The sequence below is a fragment of the Oreochromis aureus genome, linkage group 7 (genome assembly GCF_013358895.1).
Source record: "Oreochromis aureus strain Israel breed Guangdong linkage group 7, ZZ_aureus, whole genome shotgun sequence".
NCBI lineage: Eukaryota > Metazoa > Chordata > Actinopteri > Cichliformes > Cichlidae > Oreochromis > Oreochromis aureus.
Window position 1 is genome coordinate 15487998 of NC_052948.1, and position 25550 is coordinate 15513547.

The 25550-nt window shown below is 40.1% G+C and overlaps 2 protein-coding genes across 3 annotated transcripts; one reads left to right on the plus strand and one right to left on the minus strand.

Annotated features, from left to right (window-relative positions):
* The first annotated feature begins 194 nt into the window (after positions 1–194).
* LOC116326742 (brain aromatase-like) lies at positions 195–5373 on the plus strand. Its single transcript, XM_039615679.1, has 10 exons — positions 195–576; positions 1891–2104; positions 3073–3223; positions 3323–3477; positions 3565–3741; positions 3872–3986; positions 4072–4186; positions 4264–4426; positions 4509–4750; positions 4870–5373. The coding sequence occupies exons 2-10, from the start codon at positions 1966–1968 to the stop codon at positions 5098–5100; spliced, it is 1488 nt and encodes a 495-aa protein (XP_039471613.1). The 5' UTR covers positions 195–576; positions 1891–1965; the 3' UTR covers positions 5101–5373.
* Positions 5374–8041: 2668 nt separating this feature from the next.
* ap4e1 (adaptor related protein complex 4 subunit epsilon 1) lies at positions 8042–25500 on the minus strand. 2 transcript variants are annotated; one of them, XM_031748104.2, is made up of 21 exons: positions 25182–25500; positions 20477–20548; positions 20234–20357; positions 19502–19575; positions 19297–19418; positions 19034–19193; positions 18778–18944; positions 18620–18693; positions 18412–18534; positions 18215–18324; positions 17985–18124; positions 14209–14321; positions 13971–14089; positions 12490–12792; positions 11859–11970; positions 11643–11781; positions 11293–11548; positions 9600–10151; positions 9319–9509; positions 9087–9247; positions 8042–8638 (listed from the first exon to the last, which is right to left on the minus strand). In XM_031748104.2, the coding sequence occupies exons 1-21, from the start codon at positions 25320–25322 to the stop codon at positions 8478–8480; spliced, it is 3414 nt and encodes a 1137-aa protein (XP_031603964.1). In that variant the 5' UTR covers positions 25323–25500; the 3' UTR covers positions 8042–8477. The 2 variants fall into 2 exon arrangements, with proteins under 2 accessions (XP_031603964.1, XP_039471612.1); XM_039615678.1 differs by lacking the exon at positions 25182–25500 and adding an exon at positions 21510–21561.
* Positions 25501–25550: the final 50 nt, after the last annotated feature.

Here is a 25550-nt window from a genome sequence, read left to right on the forward strand (position 1 = left end):
CAATCGCTTTGACAGCACTTTTAGATTAAATTATTCAAACTGAGCTTTTAAGAATATAATTATGACATTTTTTAATTCTTCTTTTTCCTTTTTGAACTCCTGAGTAAGTCCTTGCCTCCTTTGTCACAGGTCAGTCTGACCCAGCTAATTAATTTCCCTTTCAAAAGCCTCCCGGGTTGATGAATTGGACAGTGGGGTTTCTCTGGGTGCAACAAAGCTAAATGTGAAGTAAGGCCATCTAAACACTAATGCAGAGCACAACCAGTGAAAGCCTTGCAGGTTCTCCATTCTTATGAATAGAAAGCACCTCCTTTATTCTGCTGGAAACTGCTTTGTGGTTCAGACGTGCACTGCTGTGTCTCAGGTTCACTCCTCTGCCATGGTGCTTGTAACCCTCAAGTGACTATGTCTCCAGGCAACCGTTAAAGTGAAAGCTCAGCCAAAGGATTTATAAACACTTGAAACACTGGATTTATTTGCACAAAGGATGCTGGTCACCTTTAAAACCAGTAGAGGAAGTACTGCACCTCTTCAAATGGTACTCTAAGTTGGACAGGAGCAGGAGAGGAAAGAGAAGTAAGTAGAACTTCAACCTTTTTTGTTACAAAGATTTATGAAGCAAACCTCTCACATAGACTGTTAATTTTTTTTTTTAATTTATATTTTCTACATATTTTTATTTTATATTTGGACCTTGAATTGAGACACTGTGTTTGATATTAGACTTTAATATTAAATCCATTTCTGTGTCTGGCATCTTGCTTATTTAGTCTATTTATTTATAATGAGCTCACATTTCCCTGCTCATCAGTGTCCTTCTGATGCAGTCTGACAGCTACAAATTCATGTTATTCAAATTTCTGCAGCACAGTGGTGAAAAACTTAAGATATATGACAAAATACTGTAATTGTAAAATAACTATAAAGGTATTAATAGTTTAGAAAATAGCAAAGACAATAAGTAAGATAAGGTCTAATGATACCAGAAAAAAAATCATAATGATGTCTGTAATTACTGTATATTTGATGCTAACTACTTCAGTAATACAAAATGTTAGAGTGAATTGTTAAATGTTTGTCATTTTTATTCTTACCATTTGTACTTTAACTGTGTGTTGAAAGGAATTCTTTTGTTCTCCCCTCCCCAGATTCTCGAGGTTCTGAGTGGGGGGCTGTAGTGTTTTATCACAGGCAACATCCTTGTGAAGGTCTGTTTGATGTGGTAAAACTTCCTGCCCTTTGTATGGCTTCACTGTGTTATCTAGGGTGAACCATAGATTGGGTGTGGGGAGGTTACCCTCTTTATGACCTAGGATGTTGTTCCTGCTTTATGACCCTTTTGGTCAACAGCTTACACACACACACACACACACACACACACACACACACACACACACACACACACACACACACACACACACACACACACACACACTTACAAAACCACAGGCAGGGTATTCCTTGTTCACATGTATATCCATGTAAGCCGTTATATGTTAATGACCCTATGCATATTCAAGTAACCACAATAAAAGGAGTGCTATGGGGAACCTGGCTGAGAGTCTGATGGAGGTCAAGTAGGTGGAACGACACTTGGCTCCAGGCAGGCCTCCCTCATGCATGAGTAACACAAAGAACGTTGCCTACTTGTGTCTTGTTCTTGCTGTGTAGCAAATTGTCCTGAACGTTCCAGCGAATAGGTTCACACTACAAACCTATCATTAATAGTTAATGATAAAGCTTGATGTGGGTGTATTTTGGTTAAATGTGGCTCAGTGCTATGTTACATCCCAGACTGAAGGACAGACTCCACAGGAGATTAGAGAGGAGGAAACAGGAAGGCTACCCACAGGCTGATCATCTTCTGTTTTGTCTGCTGCTTATTAAAAGATCTGAACACAGACTGCAGACACACTGTGTGTGTGTGTGCTCCATTGGGTGTACCTGGTTAGAGAAACGGAGAGTATGCTGCCGGTAGAGGAGCTCACCGCTGGCCCCATGGTGGCTGATAGAGCGTCAGAAGTCACTGCTGTCCTGCTTCTTCTGCTGCTGTTGTTGCTGCTTTTCACCACCTGGAGACAAAGAAAACAGTCACACATACCAGGTGAGGCACTAACAAATATTTCCTATAAGGAACTATGTATGCATATATATATATATACACACACACATATATATATATATATATATATATATATATATATATATATATATATATATATATATATATATATATATATATATATATATATATATACATATATATAACATATATATATATAGATATACATATGTATATATATATATATAGATAGATAGATAGATAGATAGATAGATAGATAGATAGATAGATAGATAGATAGATAGATAGATAGATAGATAGATAGATAGATAGATAATGTTGATATAATGGATATAATAATATAATAATATGTTCTTTATAGAGAAATATTTAGGATGAATAATAGAATTGGATAAATAACAAGGTAAGGATTTTTTAATTGTAATTTGAAGTGTATTTAGAGTGTAATTACTGTAATTACTTTACTGTACTAACTATAAGTATTTATATATCATATCAATTAAAGGCTCCAAAGTGTCTTTTTATATCATTTAGCCATCCACTGCAAAGGAATCAGATACAGAGTAAAGTCAGCAAGCATCTGATGACAAAGAAAGGGAAACCCTCTGTTTTTTAAGCATGGCCCTCATAGACACAGGAGGTCTGCAATTCATCAATGACAAAACAAGGTTTACTCAACCGTCACAGAGTGTGTTCCTTGTCTATTAAAACTATCACAAAGAGTCTCTGTTTTGCAGCTCCAGGTGCAAATTCCTGTGTACTGATGAAAAAGGTTCATGCAGAAGTCAGATAACAGTTACACACAGAACAAAGAGTGCCATCCTTACTTGCCACTCTCTTCTATACTAAGATCAGAGCCTGGCAGCTATCCCAAAAAAATACACTATCTTTCTCAAATTAAACCAAGCAGACAAGGTTCTTGCTAATTTGCAATAGAAGTGGGAGTCTACTACCATCACCCAAAATCATGACCCATTTCTCTCTGTCAGGTCCTTTCTTCTTAGCAGGACTCGGTCCAATTCTCTCCTACAGCAGATTCATCTGGTCTGGGATTGGAACAGCGTGTAACTACTACAACAACAAATATGGGAGCATTGTGCGGGTGTGGATAAGTGGAGAGGAGACCCTGATTTTGAGCAGGCAAGTGTTTCTTTTTTGTTTGTTTTTTTAGAGTAAACTGAACTTGTTTTACAGTAAACTTTCTGACAGGATAAAGGTAAAGCCTAGTTTCTTCTGCAGGTCCTCTGAAGTGTACCACGTTTTGAGGAGTGCCCACTACACCTCCAGATTTGGGAGCAAAAAAGGACTCGAGTGCATCGGCATGTACGGAAATGGTATCATTTTCAACAGTGATGTCCCGCTTTGGAAAAAAGTGAGAACATACTTTTCTAAAGGTGAGAGATTACCACACACTAACAGCACATACTGTGGTTAGACTATTGCTTTCTTGAACTGTGGAGCTCGGGAATGTTACTGTGCAGCTCTGACTGGACCCGGCCTGCGGAGGACCGTAGGAATCTGTGTGAGCTCCGCAGCCAAACACCTGGACAACTTACAGGACATGACTGACCCCTCTGGACATGTAGATGCTCTCAATCTCCTGAGAGCCATCATGTTGGACATCTCCAACCGGCTGTTCCTCAGAGTGCCGTTCAATGGTCAGTTGCATGTTTACTGTACATAGTACGCAGTTCTGGGAATCTATCTCCAAGAAATTGTGACGCATAAGCTCTGGCGCTGCATCTCCTGATTTTTATTTTTTTCTTGTTGTTCTTTTTAATAATTCAGAGAAAGACTTATTGACGAAAATTCACAACTACTTTGAGACCTGGCAAACAGTTCTAATAAAACCAGATATATTCTTCAAGGTTGGATGGCTGTACAACAAGCATAAGAGAGCAGCGTAAGACACCTCACCTCACAGTAAGTCAGTATTGTAGTTTGCGATTTCTTCAACCTAATGTTTGTGTTGGTTTTTGTGCCAACAGACAGGAGCTGCAAGATGCAATGGAGAGCCTGCTTGAAGTTAAGAAAAAGATGATTCATGAAGCCGAGAAGCTGGACGACGAGCTCGACTTTGCAACAGAGCTCATCTTCGCCCAGGTCGGTCTCTTTGGACGGATTTCTGTCGTCCCCTGATACGATTGTCTTTTCTTATTCCCGTCTATTGTGTTTAACAGAACCACGGAGAGCTATCAGCAGATAACGTCAGGCAGTGTGTGCTAGAGATGGTGATCGCAGCCCCTGACACACTTTCCATCAGCCTCTTCTTCATGCTGATGCTGCTGAAACAGAACCCGGACATAGAGCTGCAGCTAGTGGAGGAGATGAACACCATCTTGAGTTAGTGCAGCTTTACAGTGATTCCATATTCACAGTTTCACTCTGGTGAATAGAAGTATTCTGACAGAGCTTTTATTTTCAGATGAAAAAGACGTGGAAAATATCGATTACCAAAGCCTGAAGGTGATGGAGAGCTTCATCAACGAGTCTTTGAGGTTTCATCCTGTGGTCGATTTCACAATGAGGAAAGCTCTGGAGGACAACGACATCGCAGGCACAAAAATCAAGAAGGGCACCAACATCATTCTCAACACTGGCCTCATGCACAAAACCGAATTCTTCCCCAAACCTAAAGAGTTCAACCTCACGAACTTTGAAAAAACGGTAAGTGAGCCGAGTGGAGTTCAGCAATAAAGGTTTCATGGTTTAAACTTAACAAACAAACAAACATGCACACACACACACACACACACACACGAGTCTTTATTTTCTCTGTTTGGCAGGTACCCAGTCGTTACTTCCAGCCCTTTGGCTGCGGGCCTCGTTCCTGTGTGGGCAAACACATCGCCATGGTGATGATGAAGGCCATCCTGGTCACTCTCCTGTCTCGGTACACTGTGTGTCCTCGTCAAGGCTGCATGCTCAGCAGCATCAAGCAGACCAACAACCTGTCACAGCAGCCGGTGGAAGACAAGCACAGCCTGGCCATGCGCTTCATCCCACGAACGACATAACCCCACGACAACAAGCTGCGAAACATAACAGCGCTTTTTACACTTCAGATGAAAGCATCTTGAAATGGGTGTAAAGGCCTTAATGAAGTCCTGTACTAGGAAATACTAACAGTAAATTTGTATTAACAGCACATGTACGCCAAATTCAACTTTACTAATCTTTAAAAAAAATACACTTGTTAAGTAGAGTTTTCTGATTCATGTTTTGACAATGTACACAGCTCATACTTTTAATAAAGATCCATTTGCAATGACTGAAATAACTAAAGAAAACAATCACATGCAGAGGAACAATGGTTAAGTATTTACATTAGTTTTTATTTGTATTATGTTTTCAGTTTGGTATCAGTTTCTTCTCATCTCATTTAGCATCTATTGTTTTGTAAGTGGGTCACCCAAACATTACATTACTACAGGAGCTGCTCAGCCACAGAATCTCACGCTATAAAGCTTTCTCAAAATTTCTCAAACTAAACTGTTGCAACGGTGGCACAGTTATTGGTCCTGAGTTCAACTCCACCACCTGGCTTGGGGATGTTCTCTCCGGGTACTCAGTGTAGTCTTGGTGAAATTAACTTGCGACTTTTTACTCTAGTTTTGTAATTACCCAACATTAGTTTATACAATTAAAATTAAAGCTAAAGAAAAAGTACATTATGGCTAAGAACAATAACCCTTTTCATGAATAATTTACCATAAATAAAATCTGCATTTACTTTGCCTTTATGGGTATTTCTGTTATATAATCAATGTAGAAAAATGGTATAGTGGGCAGTGCTGTATATACTTCAACTTCACTGTGCAAACTACTTGACACAATGTTTCACATAAAAAAAGCTCATTTTAAATATTCATTTTCATTATTGTGCACAATCAGTAGTTCATATAAATTTTCATGTTATTACTTTTTGTTTCACACCCAGTACATGTGTTAATAAGCATAAACTCCATGAGAGCCTTTATTTATTAAATAACCAATGAGTCAAAGTCAAAGGGTCATTTTCACATGTTGAATTTATTCATAAGTTAACTGAATGTAGTGACAGGCACTCCAAGAAACAAGGATTTTTTTTCCTCTGTACCACAGGCACAAATCAAACATGCCGTACTGGCATTAAAACATAAGGCGTAGGGTTAAAACTGAGTATTAGAGACACTGTTAGCATCACACTGTGCTTCAAACCAGCACACAGGCATAGAAGAAACACAGAAACAAACTTTCCCTTCAGGCTGAATACTTAAAACAGGCTAAAACATGTCAAAGAAACATACAAGTGTAATCTGGCACAGAGCAGTCAAACAGCACATGAAGAACAATGGTTCCCTTTCTTTCAGTGAAATGCATATAAAACATTTTGTATGAATATAAACTCATAAATATGTTCTTTTAATACTGCAGTCATACAAAAATACAACAACGACCCTTAACATCCACCTAATGAGAAACATGAGTGCTTAATAATCAGTCCACGCCTGGATGTGAGACAGACCGTTCTCACTGTACGGGTCAGAAAGAAAAAAGGGGAAGTTCATGTCAGCCGCGAGCAGACCAACTGGATATTTTACAAATATTTACAACACTTTAAATTTCATTGGAAGACGACCATGAATATGCCAAGCATGATTGATCAAATGCTTGAATTTCTTATTAACATCCACGTGGAGTTGTTGTCAGTATCGTCCTGTGCTTTTCCCATAAAGGAGCAAAACAGCTACAAATAAAATGAACTAGTACAAATATACTGTGAGCTCATCCATTCAAGAGGCTAAATCAAAATCAGAGGACAAGCTGCTGATTCTTGGAAAATAATCAAACACTGCTCTTCTGTGAAGCATCTCATGAGACAAGTTTGTAAAAAGTGAACAAGAGAGCATCTTTCTTCAGTTTTATTTGCATTTCAGCCTGATGTTATGGTGAAAGTAAAAAAAAAAATAAAGGTGTAACAATTCTGTAAATCCATGGTTCAGTTGAAAATAGGAAGAGGTGGTTGGACTGGTTTTACCATGAGATTTATCGCTAGATCATGATTGGATCAAGTAGAAATAATCTCCATTAAGCGTCTTTAAATATTAAAGCTAGCATGCTTTTACCAAGCATTAGCCATCACAGCTCAATTGGGCTAATATGCATGATCACCATGAGCATGTGGTTATTAAAGGTGTAGAATGTATATAGTGGTGCTGCTAATTTTGAAGCCGCAACGTTTGCATTTTATCAGCCACCGTGCTGGTTTTTTGGAGACAGAAGCAATCCTAATTAAATCAAAGGTTGGATTGGCCAGATGGAGAGGTCCACTTTAGTTCTTCAATTTAGTAGAGTCAAGGCCTAGCAGGCTACTATTGGCTAAAGCTTCCTGTGTAAACACATCTGCCAATCAAAGGACCCAAGCCCAAGAAAACAGCATATAGTTGTTATGAAGACAAAAAGTATGCATTTTTGTAAAGTTGGTAATTTTAATGTGGGATTGATTTGATTTGGGAGTCAGCCTCAAGGGGCCATTTTTGGTTGGTACTGTGTATTTAGCAACCATGCTTGGCTAACAAACTCATAGAAAGCAGCTTAGTGATGACATGATCCTTCAGTTTCTCTGCCGTGGCCGTCATGTAATCCTTTTGATTTGTCTGTGGTTACACTCATGCACTGAAGTTGCTACACCATCTTTTCTTCAATGCATCTGCTGTAAATGTGAAAGTGGAAGAGGGAAGTGACTGTGGACTTACTCGTTCCACTGTTATGATTGTTGTAGCCTAGAAAATGTATTTCAGATCACAAAAAAAAAAAAATATATATATATATATATATATATATATATATATATATATATATATATATATATATATATATATATATACATACATATATATATATACATACATATATATATATATACATACATATATATATATATATATATATATATATATATATATATATCTTCTCTCTGGTCTACAGGAAAAAGAAACAATTGAGAACTTCATCATTTTACACTTTGAGAAATTTCTGTTATACAAAGCGTACCATCAGAATTTAACCAGGAAAGAAGGCTTCAATCGTTTAGTGATTATGGAGCCCTTTCACGACTAAAAGGCAATAATGAAACACCCACAGATGATTAAACGCCATCATTTGACCCTGAGCTTTTCACCTGCCATGTCTTTCAATGAGTTATAATTCTGCCAAATAAATAAAACCAAATCTTACTAAATAACTTTGAGTGGAATTCATAAAGACCGCAATATAAAGATCCAAAGCCACAACAGCAGGTTTCTCCTTTTCTATTCAGCACTCCAGCTCTGTGTACCTTCCTCTTCAGTGAGGGTCTGGTGGGTTTAGTTCCTCAGTGATTTCAGTGGTGATGGTGCTGCAGCTCTGAGTCTCAGAGGCTCTGTAAAGCTCTCTGGCAGTGGTAGATCAGGCAGTCAGGCAGGTCGGGCACCGGCGAGCGCAGCCACACAGCCAGCCAGCCGGCATTCACACGGCAATGCATCAGACACGGCAGATCCTGAAGGAGACGGCAAGCTACGATTCCTTCCATGCCTGAGCAGAAAACAATGAAGGTTACTCAGTGTGAAAATACAGCAAAAAGTATAGGACACATCAATATATATTTCTCCTTTTTTGTATCCAATTCTTCCCCTTTGTAATGCTGTTTATTGGTACCGTCGTGTTATTTAATGATGTTCATGCCGCATACAAGTGAAAGTTGAAGCTGTAAGTTTTGTTCATAAACTCCCAACTACACCTCATTAGAGGCATATTTGACGTATAGTCAAGCTCCATTATCTCATCTTTTTAACTAATGTAGTTTTTTAAAACAGTTATTCCTAAGGTTAAGAATAAATATACAGTAGTTACCACAGATGAGTTGGTGAATATTCTAACACATACATGTTGATGTGAATGCTGCTTTTATATGTATTAAGCATAAAATGATACTCTCAGTTTGAACAGCTTGAATACGAGCAGGAAACAAATGTTCATTCACCTATAACTTCCACAACATGAAGCTGGAGCTTCTTCTTCAGAGCATTCAGAGTGGCTGTGAGAGGTTCCTGGTTGTCATTTATCAACGTCAGATTCTGCTTTGTGTCGTGAGAGAAGGAAAGCCACATCGTCCCGTATTCCTCCGTGGACACCACAAAAGGTCTGCAGGAAACTTGAATTAATTTTATGTCACTTAAATGCTGCACTTCAAAGACGAGCATTAAATATCTCACCTGATGAAGCTGGTTAAAGGGACTTTATAGGAAAACTGCAATGACTGAGACGTCCCAGTGGGCAGCTGGTAAGATACCGTCCCGACCACCTCGACGTGAACCGCAGGCCTCTTCACAGTTAGAGAATACTGGCCCACTGCTACACTGTGGCTTGTCATCTCCCCCGCTGGACTACCACATAGGCAGGATACCTAAAAATAAACAATACAACAAAGCAACCTCATTATGAAAGACTAATGGACACCAAACGACTATTGATCATTTTCCACTGAATAATTTACCTCAAGTTCTTCGGAGTCGACCTGAAGCAGCATCTGTTGTATGGCAGACTCGGAGGAGTTTATAATAAAAACAACTAATATTAATGAATCTTCCTTCTGCACATGACAGGCTGAGAGATTCAGGCTTTGGTTGGCACACAAAGGAGCGATTTCTGAGTGTGAAAGGCCAGAAAGCTCTGCAGGAAGATAAGAATCCAGACACACTTCTGTTAGTCTGCCTGGGTCGTCATGTGGACCAGGATCAGCAGCTACCACACAGTTATCCCTGCGGAGAGCAGGGTTACATCCCTTTGTGTCAGGTTCAGTTAACTCTGCCTCTGTGTGACAGGTGCCATTAGCAGTAGTGAGGCTCTGAGAGAGCTGAGATGTCTGTTCGGCCAGCTCTGAGGCGTTGTTGGAGTCTAGTAGGTTGTTACACAGCAGGTTATCTACAGCACTGGGAGGAGAGATGAGGGAGCTGGATATTTGCTCGCTTGCATTGAAGGACGAGCCCGGACCTTGCCCTTTGGCTTTTCTTCGAAATCGCTGGGGTGTCGGCTCAGATTTTCCCATCTGTTAGAAGCAAAAACACATATATGTAGGAAAAAAAATGTTCAGAATCAGCAATGCAAATAGCTCCACATTAAACACTTTCACTTATAGCAGGGGTTTTAAACAAGCCCAGGGCCGACAATTGGCCCTGCAAGGTCTCCAATCTGGCCCAGTGACAGCTTTGGAAAATGTGAAGAACATGATTAATTTTGGACTTTGAACTGCATGTCAAGACATAGCTAAGCAAGTTTAAATGAAAGTTTAAATGAAAGAACTACTAGAACTTTTTATACATTTATCATGGATGTGGTCTATGATGTAAAATGAGTTTAACATCCCTAAATTAATATCATTAGTACCACCCAAGAAAATGTTCAGCTAATCATTGAATATGTTCTAAAAAGCAACACCTTTTGTCTCATCTTAGACTCACCAAGTAGCTAAATGGGCCTCAAAAAAATGTAAGAAATGTTTCATTCATTATTAATTTTCATAATAAAAACAGACAAGAGTGTTCGTCCAGTTCTCTTTGTAGATACTTCTTCCAAAAAAATGTTCCCCTCTATGTTGAAATTGCAAAGAAAAAAAAAACCATGTAAAAATAGATTAACACATATTTTAGTCAGGGCTAACTTCATGGACCAAGTGCGATCATAAAGTTCCACAACTCTGACCATAAATATCAAAAACCGTCACTGATTTAAATGTTCCTTAAAGGTCATCTCCTTCGGCAACACTCCAGTGTTTTCAGTGTGGCTGCTATTTTTGAATCAGAGGAACTCCTGTTCTACTCCACTGCCCTTGTGAGTGATGCATGCTTTATCTCCTCATTTGAAGATGATGACCCTTCAAAAGAATTGAATTAATTAAACGAAGGGAGGCAAATCTGGTGAGCTGGGTGATAACCACAGACTGAGTTGTCGAGGCCAAAAAAATATATTAATTTTAATTGTATTTTAAATGTGCTGTAAGTAGGCACATTATGACATGTACAAGTGATCAGCTTGTTTACAGCATAACTGACTCCGGTGACAGTTTAAACTCCGACCTGACGCCCTAAAACTCCTGTGGCTAAAGTGTTTTCAGTGATCCTCCACATAAAAATCAGAGCAGTCTGAACCATAAGCTGATGCACATATGGTATATGGATTGATAACCTCACCAGAGACACAGAGCTTTGGGAAGCCAGACCAACAAACAGCGAAGAGGCCAGCTGCTGTTTCTCTTGTTCAGGCTCTGGGGTCGGTGTCTGAGTTGGAGTTTGGCTGTGCAAACTGTCACCTTCGCCCTGCCGGCCGGGAGACTGAATAGGACTGGGAACCTCAACCTGTGCAGCTTCCTCTACAGGTTCTCTCTGGGCCAGATAGCCCTCCCTTCCCCACACCCTCTTTACACCATCCAGCTTCAAAGCTGAAGAGCTGAAACACAAACAGCAAGTCTTCAGTGTGAATTCAACACTAAAACTAGGAACTTGATTACACCAACAAATGCATGCATGTGGTGTCTGCATACCCTCCTTTGTGTGAGAGGTCAGCGCTATCCCCTGACAGACCCGAGCTCATGGACAACAGTGTAGGAGACTGTCTGTCAGTGATGCTGCAGGAGGACATGCTGATAGGCAGAGAAAGGCCATAGGGCTCCAGGCTCAAGGCTGAAACAGACAACAAAGTCAGAACAAATCCAAACAAGACGCTGAATGTGCTGCCAAGATGTTTATCTACATTTTACCTTTTGACTGATCTAATTCCTCCTGCCGTTGGTGGGGAGGTTTGTATGGAGCAGCGCCGGCAGCCAACGCCTCTGACACAAATCTGTCAAGAAATGACAGCGAGGAATCCACCTAGAAACAATCAAACAGTCATGCAAAATTGCCGCAGGACTGAAGACGTTTTGCCTGAGTGCTCTGTGTGCTTTGCTCAGCTACATAAAAACATATAATTACTAATTTATGTGTTTAAAATAAAATTCGTGGCCAAAAAAAGAGAGATTGGTTTTCTTGTTCTCTAAATGAATGAAAGTGCATCCAATACTGAATGAAGTTCTCTGGAGAGCCCCGTCCTTCAGACTTCTCCAGACATGTTAAAGTTTTAATTACTCATTAAATGAATAATGTGATTACGGTAAAGGCTGTCATCAATCTAATCAATTTTGCACGCTGAGGGGTGTTTCCATAAAGTGTTTGCAGGTTTTCACAACCGTCAACTAACCTGCTTTTACTGTGAAAAGAGCTACAGAGTTAATATTTAAATGTTATTAATGTGGCCGGGTTCTTTGCTCACTGCAAACAAGACCACAATACACAACACACTTCACAGTCATACAATGTCATTTAAATTGTGCTGCTTTTAATGCACGTTACCTCCAGAGTCTCTGGGTTGGCACCTCGTGGCAACACCCTGGCTCTTAGTTCAGGGTCTTGGCTGAGGTACTGCAACTCATGCGCCCTTTGTCTCAGCACTGTATCCAGGGAGCTGCTGTATGTCTCAGAAACCTCCTGAGTTACAGAAGCATCAGTGCCACCTTTGCAGAGTTTGGTCATGGCCATGAGGACCCAGCTCTTGGTTTCACTCCTGCTGTTCTTCATGTCCAAAAGTTTGGCTAGCAGGCTCAGGACTTCAGCAGGTTCAAGATCCTCCCTCAAATGAGAGTATTCCCCAAGCACCTGGGCATTACAGAGAGTAAGCAAAGGTTTAGTATAAATATTAATGACATTCTGTAGAACGTTTTTAGCTGCAACAAAGGAAAACTGTTAACTTGTTGTTGTGTCTCTGTTTAAAACTAGTGTCGCCTTCTGTAGTGAAACCCAAACCAAGTAGTTTCTCCACCTATTTCTAAAGAACAGTTCCTGGTTATGATCCCGTTTTCATACAGCACTGTGCAAAAGTCTTGAGCCAGCCCTCATTTCTTTATATTTTGCTTCCAAGGAGCAACTCTTTTAAAATGGTCTTGAGGAATAGTTCTTCAGGCTTTGTGAAGGTTTTTCAAAGTTTTTCTTTGGATATTGGCTCCTTTGTCCCCCATTTTCAGTCCAATCTCAGTCCTAAGCCACTTAATATGGACATATGAATTATTCAAGCACTTAAATCAAGGGATGAACTACTATATTACCTACACATACAATAGAAAATTTAGCAAAGAACCAGTATTAATCTGTATCTTTAAGTATTTTGTTAGTGGTCACAGTGGAAGGGTGGTTATCAAGAAGCCATTCTTAAGGAAGGGAAACTGCTACCCTTTTTACAGGTGTGGTGTGATCAGGAGAGAGGAATAATAGTGGGTGTCTAGGCCACCTGTTTAATACATTGGAGGTTGTTTTAGTGTTGCGTTTCAACTAGGTAAATTCAGTAGTCAAAAGATCAAACTTACCACATAATCGACTTTAATGTGAGGCAACATTTGTGCTCCTTTATTAGCTGATCTCTTTGCACTTCCTGACTCTTGGGTCAGGAAAAACCAAACACATCTGCAGTTGTTCTTGTTGGTTACTGCCTCTATATTTCAAGCTAGCACATATTAACCTGGCTGTGTTGTTTATTTGTCACAGGCTTCAGTTCCTGTGAGCTGACTAACATGTTCTCGACCAGACTCAGACATGACTAAGCGTTCAGCTTCTGGATCCTGAAACCTGTGCAGAATTTGCACGCTCATATTTTTTCACAGCACTGATTTTATTTTTCGGAACATTAATTTAACAGAATTTGTATTTCAAGCACTTTTATATTTAACTTATGACGCAAACTGAGCAGTATCTGCATGTACTGTTCTTTTGCTTCTCGCTCTTATTACATAATAATATGAAAGTCTGTTAATGACATCCCACATCGTGAGAGCATCACTCACCCAGCTGATGACTTGGAGGAAGCGCTGTGGCAGTTTGCCAGGCTCTCCCCGTAGCAGAGGAACGTACGAATTCACAGCAAACAGCTTCAACTTTCTGTCTTCCTCCACACTGTCAAAGCCTGCGCATTTAGAGAGAAATTCATCATTCATCCCTCACAATTAAAATTTTAATCAATCAGTATCATATCAGTGAGCAAGAAAATCACAGCAGAATCATCTGAACGTGTGGGTTTCTCACCCTCAGACAGCAGTTTGAGAAAACTGTTAGGGATGTCAGGCTGCATCATGTCTCCACCAAGCGAAAACACAGTGTTCATCGTCTCTATGAACCACTCGTTATCTGGTGCATATGTACAGTGGTTTATAGGAAAATACAATAAATGTAATAAACAAAGTATAAAAGATACACTTTGGGCAACAGGTCGGGTAAACCCCAGACAGGTTGAAAATCTATCAAAGAGTTTATGTATCAAAGAGTTTATCAAAGAGTTTTGTACTAACTTAGCGTCTTAAATGAGATTATATTTTTAAATCTTTCGTTAATTTCTGTTTACTTTCTGTCACGTAATCTCAACCTCCAATTGTTGATAGTTATGTTTTAGCTCAATATCAACTCAAAAAAGTATCAAGGGTTTCCAATAAAAAGAAACTTGAATGTTAATGTTTTCTCTAAATTCATTATATTATTGCTAGGAAGTATAAATTTACATCAGCATTTTTCAAAACCTTTTCTGTGCAGTTTCATCATCCATTCACTGTTGGTGAAGAACACTGAGTCCACACCACATGTCCATTTGTGAAATGTCCTAGCTACTAAATATCCTACAGTGAACTGTTAGTGGTTTTATAACAAATCATCAGAAAATTCAGCCACAAAGTGGTACACCTCGTCAAATCCACAGAGCAGGGTCAGCGGCTGCTGAGGCACATAGTGCACAGAGGTCACCGACTTTCTGCAGGCTCAATCACTACAGGCCTCCAAACTTCATGCAGCCTGCAGATTAGCTAAAGAACAGTGTTTAAAGAGAGCTTCATGTAATGGGTTCTATGGCCAAGCAGCTCGATCACAGCCTTACATCAACAAGCACAATGTAAAGAGTCAGATGCAGAGTCCAGTCCACCACTGGACTCTAGAGCAGTGGCAATCTGATGGAGTTGTCTGGGTTTAACGGTTGGATTATGATCCCATAGTTCCAGTGAAAGTAAATGGTTCTTATATAAATATTTTCTACTCTAAGTGTGCACTCAATGCGCTTTACACAACTTGCCTCATTCACCCATTCACACATGCTCTCTTTCTCTCTAACATTCACACACTCATACTTACACATTCATGAATTATTATACATTGTTATCCAGTGTTGGGAAGGTTACTTTTAAAATGTATTCCATTACAGAATACTGAATACATGGCCCAAAATGTATTCTGTAATGTATTCCGTTACGTTACTCAATGAGAGTAACGTATTCTGAATACTTTGGATTACTTAATATATTATCATGCTGTTTACAACTACGTGAATGTACTATTGGTGTGATTTATTACTCTTACTGAAGGTCCGCGGCTCCGAACAGTAGTAAAGGGACCTCGGGCTAATACAGTGGGTTCCGTGTCGGGCTGGTAGCCGAAAAATAGCTTTACTTTGTTGTCTGGGTCAACTTTGCTTGCCAGAGACAGAGAGAGGCGTTGAAAGGCTGCTCCAACGGAACTTATTTTTTCCGGAGGAAAACACGAACACAGTGTACAATTGAGTCTTAATAGCTTACTTAATAGCTTACTTAATAGCTTACTAGCTTACGCCCCACAGCTTACTTACTGTGGGGCGATCGTGGCTCAAGAGTTGGGAGTTCGCCTTGTAATTGGAAGGTTGCCGGTTCGATATGTTTTCCTTGAAATGGATAGCTGTTTGTTTGCTAGTGATAGGCTACTTGCGAACCAGTGTTCTCCAGACAGAGAATTGCGTGTCAATGTATTATGATTTATTATGAAAATACAGGTGAATATAGCTCTCCCGTCAATATATTATGATATATAATAAATGTACAGGTGAATATAGTTGTCATAACAATGTCAGGCAAAATTGCAGTAGCTTCCCTGATCATTTTACAAACATAAGTGAAGAGAATTTGAACTAAAAGGCCTAGACTAATGGTTGTGTGCTGAATCTATGAATCAAACTATCACCTGGAAACATAATTAACTGGTCCATAGCCGTGAAACTGGACATGAGTTCTTGATTCTATGGAGATTAACAGTAATCCAGAAATTTACAAATTTGTCCTGGGCCATCGTGTAAATGTTGTCCCTGGGACATCGTGTTAAAGTTGTCCCTGGGACATCGTGTTAATGTTGTCCCTGGGACATCGTGTTAATGTTGTCCCTGGGACATCGTGTTAATGTTGCCAGAGACATACCATATGAAAGTTTAGCCTCTTTTAGCCCCTGTTTGTTTTATATTATAAGTCGCAGAAGTATGACGTCACAAGAAGGTGATTGGTCACTTGCAATGTTGAACCTGGAACAACATTTATTATGATGATGTGGGAACAACGCCAACACGAGGAAATCAGATCGTCCGGCTGTGGCTACTATGTAGCTTGCCATCACCAGTGTGTGAATGTGTGTGTGAATGGGTGGATGTCTGGATATGTAAAGCGCTTTGGGGTCCTTAGGGACTAGTAAAGTGCTATATAAATACAGGCCATTTACCATTTACTTACAAATGGGCTCGTCAGGCACTCTTCTTGGCTGCTGTGGTTATTATTATATTTACATGCTTCCAGCTCCCGTTTTTGCTCCGTGACAGCTCGGACTTTGCCTTTCTCTCCCTCTCTCGCTCACAGACACATAACGTGTATGGTAGTCCATTCTCCCTGCAGCACGGACTACACTGCCCATGAGGCTACATTCTTTAGGGCCATGCCTGTAGCATTCTGCCTTTTAGCTTAGCACAACAACAACAACAAAAAAGCGCTCTCTCACCCAGGAAACACGCAGAGAGAGAGCGCTTCACCCTGTAACCATGGCAACCATAACGCTGCTGCCTGGAACAACAGAACATAGCTGTCAAACTAACCCAAATAATCCTGACCTGCGACAATATGAAACAGGAAAGTACCGCCGTGTAATCCATTTATTTCAACAAAGTAACTGTATTCTGAATACCACCTTTTTAAACGGTAACTGTAACGGAATACAGTTACTCATATTTTGTATTCTAAATACGTAACGGCGGTACATGTATTCCGTTACTCCCCAACACTGTTGTTATCACATTTGGCATGCAGACTGGAGCAGACGGGGGATCGAACCACCAACTGATTAGTGCTCTACCACCTGAGCTGCAGCCTTAATGCTTTAGCATACAAGGACATTTTGGACAACTTGACTCTCCCAACTTTCTGTGAACAATTTGGGCATGGCAACTCCTTCCAACATGACTGCACACCAGTGCACAAAGCAACGTCCATAAAGACATCGATGACTGAGTTTTGTGTGGAAGAACTTGACTGGCCTGCACAGAGTGCTGACTTCAATCCGACAGAACGCCTTTATGACAAATTAGAGTGGAGACTGTGAGCCAGGCCTCTTTGTCTAACGTCAATGTCTGACTTCACAAATGCACTTCTGGACGAGTGGTCAAAAATTCCCATAAACAAGTTGTTACAACTGCAAAGGGTGAGCCGACATCACATTATTTCCTATGGATTTAAAATTGGAAGTCACTGAAGCTCATATGCCCATGAAGGAAGGTGACCAAATACTACTTGTGGTTAAAGGGTCTTTCTCCCATCTCTTCTTTACTTTTTAAAGTTTGATTTATGTGAAATCAAACCAGAGAAGCTGCAGTGACAGCCTGTTGTGACACAACACAAGTTTACAAAGAGTTACTTTGAATATGAGTTTTGCCAAAATTCTATGACTGATTTCTTAGTCGCAGCATTTTACAGCTCCAGAGGGCCACAGGAGTGATAATGAATGGACATTTAAGACGATTACACTTTAAAGGATATTTTTCCGCCAGTTCTGCCACCTTCCCCACCAGGTCAATGGTAGTGTGATCATCTTCACTGATACACAGAAACTCCAGCATCTTCTCAACAATGACTGTCACATTCTGGGCATTAGTGATGCGAAAGAGCAACTCCAGCGTCTACAAGAGAAAAAAAAAGAAACCCGGTAATGCTAAAAACCTGCAACCCTACAACCTCACATGTTCAGACTACGTCACCATGAGCCTCACCTCACGCTTAATAATGAGGTCAGGGTGATCAAGACACTCTATGATGGTCATCTGATGCTGCAAGGCCAGTTTAGGATCCTGCTGGACAACATAGGTCAGGGCCTTCAGGCCTGCAGTATCATAGAGACAGAGTTTTTGTTAGATTTTCAACAAAGAGACATTATTTATGTACAGTCGTGTTTCTCTTTGTCTCTTACCTAGATATTTTAGATTTATCTTGGGGGACAAAACAAAGTTTCCAATGCACTTTGCAGCTTTTTCCAAAAGGTCGGATTTAGGATGAATTGTGTAAATACATTTTACACACTCATATAAAATAGCTGGAAATAAAGAGAAACGTATATAAGTGGCTGACAGAAGAACTTAAATGGTTACAAAAACATATTTATTAGAAACGCTGCATACCGTAAGTGATGTTATGGTTCATCTCTGCTCTTCGTAAAGACTCATCAAGAACTTCATACATGACCTCACTTGTACTATGAAGAGAGAGAAAATGCACAAAATCACTGGAGAATCAGGTGATGTCACTAAGATGTGAAGACAGGACAAAAAATATCTACCTCTGATCATTTTTCCCAAGTAAGGCGAGTATTCTGAGCAGCTGAATTTGAAGCCATGGAGCAGGAACAGTGTGATAATTAAAATCCATGGGCAGCTTTCCTCCCACCACCTGCTTCAATATGGTGACAAAACTTGGCGTCAGGTCCTTGTAAGCGTCTGGGTTCTCCTGTATTAAAGCAAAAAAATAAATAAATAAATACATACATATGTACATTTCAACAGAATACTGCAAATTATGAGGAAACCAGTAAGTACCTGGATCATCTGCAGGTAGATGTGTAGTGAGGCTGTCATCACACCAGGATCTTTGTCACAAAGAGCTTTGCGAAACTTGTTGTGGATGTGCTGAACTTGATTTGGTGCTATTAGGTAGAACTTGTACAGCGCCAGGACTGCTTTCCTTCTAATGATTTCTCTGAAAGTTTGTTCCGACAAAAACGTATTAATAAAAATATTCAAGCTCAACAGCACAAAGAAATATTCAACCATGCATGCAGGTGATGAGCAGCGTTCATTACTTTGGGTGATTTAGTTTTTCCTCCACTAGAGGAAGGATCGCAGGGATCATATCTTTGGGGAACATCTGGCTGACAACAGTCAGAGCCATGCACACTTCAATAAGATTTGTACTCTGAAGATCCTGTGAACACAAAAGATGAAAATCAACATCCTAAATTCCCTTTTGGACATCGTATGACGAATGCTGTGTAAGTCCATGCCCACCTTTAACACAGTGTTTACCAGGAGCAGCAGAAGCTCGTGACTTTCATTCAGAAATAAGGACACAGCGAGGTAACCTGAAAAACCACAAATAAACATATTTGTGACCAAAGCAGTCTAGCTTTTTCATATGTAACACTGATGTTGTAAATAAATACATATTCTGAACACTCTCAACACTCTGAAGCTTTTAAAGTACCATCTTGTGTCTTTTTATGTGTAAATCTTTATTGTTAAATCCTTAAAAATGACAGTATTATCCTTTAAATTGAAAAAGGAGGAGGGAGTGAGGCCACGTAAGGACTCACACTGGAACATAAATGTAAAATGATTCATGAGAGCAGGTGTGGTGGGGTTTTTTTATTCCTTCTTGGTATTCTTTTACATGTCGTTCTGTGTGCCAAGGATTTAGAGGCAGATCAGCAGCTTTCAACAAGCAGCTGGAGCCCACCTCCTGACAGTACGTTCTGTTCAGCCGACTCTCTCATCTCATCAACACCCTTCTCTTTTTTCCGAGTAATCAAACATGAGTTATGAAACTAGACATATGTGAGAATTTGCCACAAAGGACCGAGCTTTTATTGTTCCATCATGCAATATCCTCTTCGTTGTCCTAACAAGTTTATGCAACCTGCCTCATCATCAGCTGCTCCTCCTGGCCTTGTGTGTAGATCATAAGACCAAATGGGCCCTGACACACGAGACTCTGAAGGATGAGTTATTTATTAAACCTACCGACTCTCTTTTCCAGAACAGTGCCTTGCTGAGCCAGTTTAATGGCATGAATATAGCTGAACGAAGCCTCGTAGCCCAACATTTCACAGTAGATCGATCGCACCATGAGCTCCTTCATCTGCCTCTAAATCAGATTATGACAAAAGGAAGAAGTAAACACACTGGTAACTTTGTGTCTCAGTGGAACTTTAATATATATGATATCTTGTGCAAGACAGCAGAGAAAAACCAGGAAAGCATTACCATGGTGGTGTTGGGAGAGGACACTTGTTCTTTGATCGCCAAAAGCTCGTGCTGAATAAGTTTTTCTTCTTCCTGTAGAACAGGAAACAATGGAAAGTAAGATGAAATACATTTACTGAGTCATGCTTATTTCAAGGTAGTGAGAAGTTTACAGCGAGCCAGTGATGCAAAGAAACATAAGTTTAAATGCATTTCAGACTGTGAGATGTCAAGGTTTACTCCTATAGAGTATTCCTACAGAACATGAGAATTATTTGAATTCTGTCATAAAGTTTTTGGAGTTGACAATGCCTTATAGAGCAGGGGTCTAAACTTAAATGAGCGTGGGCCACTGTTGGCACTGTCATCTCATTGGGGGGCCACTTTAGTGTTCATGTAGTACAAAAACCCCCACAAAAAAATAGAAAACACCCACAAATATTTCCGAAAATTAGGGATGGGTATCGTTTAGGTTTTATCCGATACCGGTGCCAAACCGGTACTTTTGAAACGGTGCCGGTGCTTAAACGGTGCTCAAACCGGTGCTTAAAGAATGGAGAACACAAAATTGGTCCAAAAACCTCTCATGTTCAGCTGTTTTTTTTGTAAAAAGATAACAATGTTAGCCTTTTCTGCAGCTATAGGGCATATATGTTCTCACTCTTGGCTGGAAGCAGTGCTTAAACATGGAAAAAAACACAAACTTTGTCCAAAAACCTCTCATGTTTAGCTGTTTTTTTGTAAAAAGATAACAATGTTAGCCTTTTCTGCAGCTATAGGGCATATATGGTATCACTCTTGGCTGGAAGCAGTGCTTAAACAATGGAAAAAACACAAACTTTGTCCAAAAACCTCTCATGTTTAACTGTTTTCCACTTTTTCTTTGGTCATTTTAGCCTTTTTGGCCAGGGTGAAGGGAGTATCTGCCATCAAACAAGAAGACAGCCGCATGTAACTACGACGGTGTTTGCTAGTTCACCTTACATGCATTAATTTAATAACGTGGTTAGCATACTCAACGTTAATTACACACGAACAACATGAAGCTACTCACGCAGAGAAGAACGGCTGCTGCTGCCATCATCATCCGTCATCATTTCTGCTACGCTGACAGGGCTAGGGGCCAGGACTCTACTCTTTTGGGGGGATGTTGCTAACTCCGGGTCCGCTAACAGGCACCACACCCGCAGTAGATGTGCACGGTGTGAGGTCTCGCAACAAGCTATCAAACACGGCAAATTTCTCGGCTTTAAAAAAACCCCGCTATGCGTCGCCAGGTGTTTCATCAGATTTGAGGTGTTACCTCCTTTGACAGTATCACAGTATCAGCTTAAAGCACTTGTTGCAGGCTGCTGAGTTTGCACCTTTTGCTGTGAAGTACAGCCAGACTTTTGACCTCTTCGCCTTGGGCATTTTTAATCTGTAGCTCTGCTCTGAAAGAACGTACGTACCTGGCCCCGCCTACTATCCTCGGAAACGTAAAATGATTGGCTAGAATTGGCTCAGGAAAAAAAAAAAGCACCGAAATAAAGCACCGAAATGTGCGCTGCTTTTCGGTCTGGTTACTACCGTTTATGTCAGAACCGGTGCCATCATGGCACCGGACACCGGTACCCATCCCTACCGAAAATGTAGTGAGTTTTTTTTGCAAATAAACAAATTGGTACTCTCTTTCCTGCCAGACATGTGGCAGCACTAATGCTATAATTTTGTTCATATTTAACAAAATAAAAATGCAGATATAAGTGTACACATTAGTTTTAGACTGCTAGTGAAAACTGTTTTCTTTCCAAATAACTCTCTCACTGAACTAACACAGCCAATCCCTCAACATGTTTGTACTCTCTGCTTATATTGCCTTTTATACTTTTCACTGGGGTGGAGACTCACTAAACATTGCCGAAGTTTCAAATAATGAAATCAGCATGTGTGTGCATAATCTCTGCTCTCTACTGTTGGATCTGGTTGATGTTGTTGGAAGTGAATATCCATTTCGAACGTTGGGAGTTATTTTAAATGAAGAGTAGGTGAAGTGATTTGTTTCAGGCAGTGGATGAACTCGGGCACCTGCACCATATTTGCCAAAAAATGCTCATTTTTTCTGAATCAGCATGATATCTTATAATCCTAAGAAGCTCTATTTTCTCGAAAGCTTGATTTTATGAGTAATCCACTTTGAAACACTGGGAAATACTGGCATCAGTGGGTAATACAGATGGCACTGTACTGTTAGAGACTTAAGAGTCTTCTGGACATTTCTTCACAGTCAATTGAATTGATAGGACTTGAAGATATGAAATAATGGAGTGGTGGTCATTGTTACTCATGTAATCAACCCTTCAAGTAGGACAGAAACTCTTTTGGGATATTAAGATATCTTCTTAATTCAGAAAAACAGGGAAATGTTTGCTTGGAACTTCCAAGATGATGTGAAAAGTTAACTTTGGCTGCTCCCTTTTCATAAGGAGTCTCCACAGCAGGTAGTTTCACATGTTTAATTTGGCAGAGTTTTTACGGTGGATACTCTTCCTGACACAACCTCAAAGGGGATTTGTATCTGTGCTCGGAAATGAACCAGCAGGCTTTTGCTTGCCAAAAGGTCACTGGAATATACAGATACACCATTTAACACTAAAGAAATGCAGTAAGAATTTCAGGTATGCAGGTTTAACAATACCAGACTTATACAAACTGGCCACTTTATTAGTTACACCTAGCTCATACTAGTGACTAGTCACTCTCTTAATTCATGATGTCAAACTCCCATCCTACAAATACCAAAGGTGTTCTATTGGACTAATATCTGGTGACTGTGGAGGTCATTTGAGTACAGTGACTCATTGTCATGTTCAAGAAACCAGTTTGAGATGATTTGAGTTTTGTGACATGGTGTGTTATCCAGGCTATGGAGTTTAAATGATGCTCAGTTTGCACTGGGGTGCCATGTGCCAAGAAAATATCCCTCACACCATTACACCACCAGCAGCAGCCTGAACTACTGACATAAAGTAGGATGGATCCAAGATGTTTATGCCAAGTTCAGACCCAACCATCCAAATGTTCCAATTGAAAATGTGAAACGAGGTAGGGCTGTGCGATATGACCAAAATCTCATATCCCGATATTAAGACATCTATCGTCCGATAACGATATAAATCACAAAAATGTAACATTTTCTGTAAATTCTGTGAATGTCGGGCAGCTCGACTTGCGTGAAGTGTTTCCAGCTGGGTGTCGCGTACCTGGAGTCGAGTGTTTTAACTGATGCATGAAACGATACATTTTTAGACATAGGTTGCTGCCGTTTTCTTTGTGAGTATTTATTACACAGCGTGCTGCGGGGAAAAGCCTGTTCTAACGTTTGAGTCTGAGGTTTATTTTTTAGCACCTGGCGGCTCTTTTTTGCTTCTCATCCGTAAATACTCTGCATCTTTCACGTGATTCAGTTTATTTTGAAAAGTCTCAACAGGATCTTGAGCTTTATTGTGAAAGGTTTATGTGGAAAATAAACAAGCGGACACGAGGTGGTTTTACCGTCGTTGTTGCTAACGACAACGCATAAAAACAAGCGCTTGTCCGTCTGTAGTGTGGTTATATTAAATATAAGAGAAAGAGAGAACTTTAGGAAATTAATATAGCCACTACAGTGACCATCAAAATAATGAAAAAATATTGCCGTAAACAGTTTATTTTGCGACACCACGAAACAAACGATAGCGTAAAATGAAACGATAGACGTTTTTCTATCGTCATCCGATATATATCGTTATATCGAACAGCCCTAAAACGAGGCAATATTTTTCTGATCTTTTATTGTCCAATATTTGGTGAGGCCATCCGAATTGTAGCCTCAGTTTCCTGTTCTTTTTTTTTTTTTTTCTTTTATTAGTCAGTTCCTCTGGTCAGTTTCTTGTTCTTAGCTGACAGGAGTGGCACCTGGTTTGGTCTTCTGCAGCTATAGCACATCTGCTTCACAGTTAAGTGTGTTGTGCATTCAGAATTTAAACATTCAGGTATGCTCTTCTGCATTTTCTCTTTTTCAGGCAATATTCTCTGTAAACTCTAGAGAAAATCCAAGCAGAGGAGCAATCTGAAAGACTGAAATACTCAGACCAGCCTGTCTGACACTAAGAACCATGCCATGATCACCTAAATCACCCTTTTTCCAGATTCCGGATGGTCAAGTTTGAACTTCAGCGGGTTTCTATATGTCTAAATGCATGGAACTGCTGCAACGAAATTAGAGATTTGTGTTAAAAAGCAGCTGAACAGGTGTACCTTATAAAGTGGCAAGTGAGTGAATACTGCTGACTACTTGTCCTGTATGCATTGAGTGGTTTCTGCCACAGAGACTAGACGTGATAAATACCAGTATCCCGTCCAAAAACCATTTACCAAAAACTCGGAAATCCTAGAAGACGAACTTCTCCAATTTGCCACCAATTTGTTTGAGTTTACGAAAATGACATGAACGTACCAGTGAGGATAAATGCGTGAAGTAACACTGCTATCATTTGTTCTGCCACATGATAATAACATGGCAAAAGCAACACAACGCCTGTAAACCAGCCTCTAACTTAGTACAGTAAAGTAGGGCCTCCAGTAAGTAGGTTAAACGTAAAGACATGCCTATAATGAGTTGTTAGCACAGGCAGCTTAGCTTAGCAACCTTAGAGGGTATCGTCAACTTATCTTGTTTTTAGTTAATTTCAAAGGGCAAACTCACATGTTTAGACGTTAGCTCAGTGATTCCCCTGATGAGGTTTCCTAGCTTTGAAGTGGAGGACAGTTTTGCAGACCCAGGGTGAGAGTCTAAAGAGAGGAGGCTCGGCAGAGCTGTCAGCGTCTTCTCCACAACATCGCTCATTTTGGCAGCTAAAAGCGGGCTAAGCAGCTGGCTTCTCTCTTATAAAACACACTTATTAAATCACTAAACATCACAATAAGAGTCTCCTACATACACACAGTAAATTTTACTAGTTGAACATTTAAAACAACTACAAGAGTTACAATACTGGCTCTCCTGTCGGCCATTGTTTTCAATCGTTAAGGCTTTTTGATGACGTCACTTCCGCTTGAGTTGAAACTTTATTGG

Coding starts and splice junctions, on each gene's coding strand:
- ap4e1 (XM_031748104.2), bottom strand. CDS start 25,322: ATGAGCGATGTTGTGGAGAAGACGCTGACAGCTCTGCCGAGCCTCCTC. Junction 14,090..14,208: donor TCTCAAACTGCTGTCTGAGG/GTGAGAAACCCA, acceptor CTAAATGCGCAG/GCTTTGACAGTGTGGAGGAA. Junction 8,639..9,086: donor TCATGTTGTGGAAGTTATAG/GTGAATGAACAT, acceptor TTTTCTGCTCAG/GCATGGAAGGAATCGTAGCT.
- LOC116326742 (XM_039615679.1), top strand. CDS start 1,966: ATGCTGCCGGTAGAGGAGCTCACCGCTGGCCCCATGGTGGCTGATAGA. Junction 2,105..3,072: donor AAAACAGTCACACATACCAG/GTGAGGCACTAA, acceptor TCTCTCTGTCAG/GTCCTTTCTTCTTAGCAGGA. Junction 3,478..3,564: donor GAGAACATACTTTTCTAAAG/GTGAGAGATTAC, acceptor GTTACTGTGCAG/CTCTGACTGGACCCGGCCTG.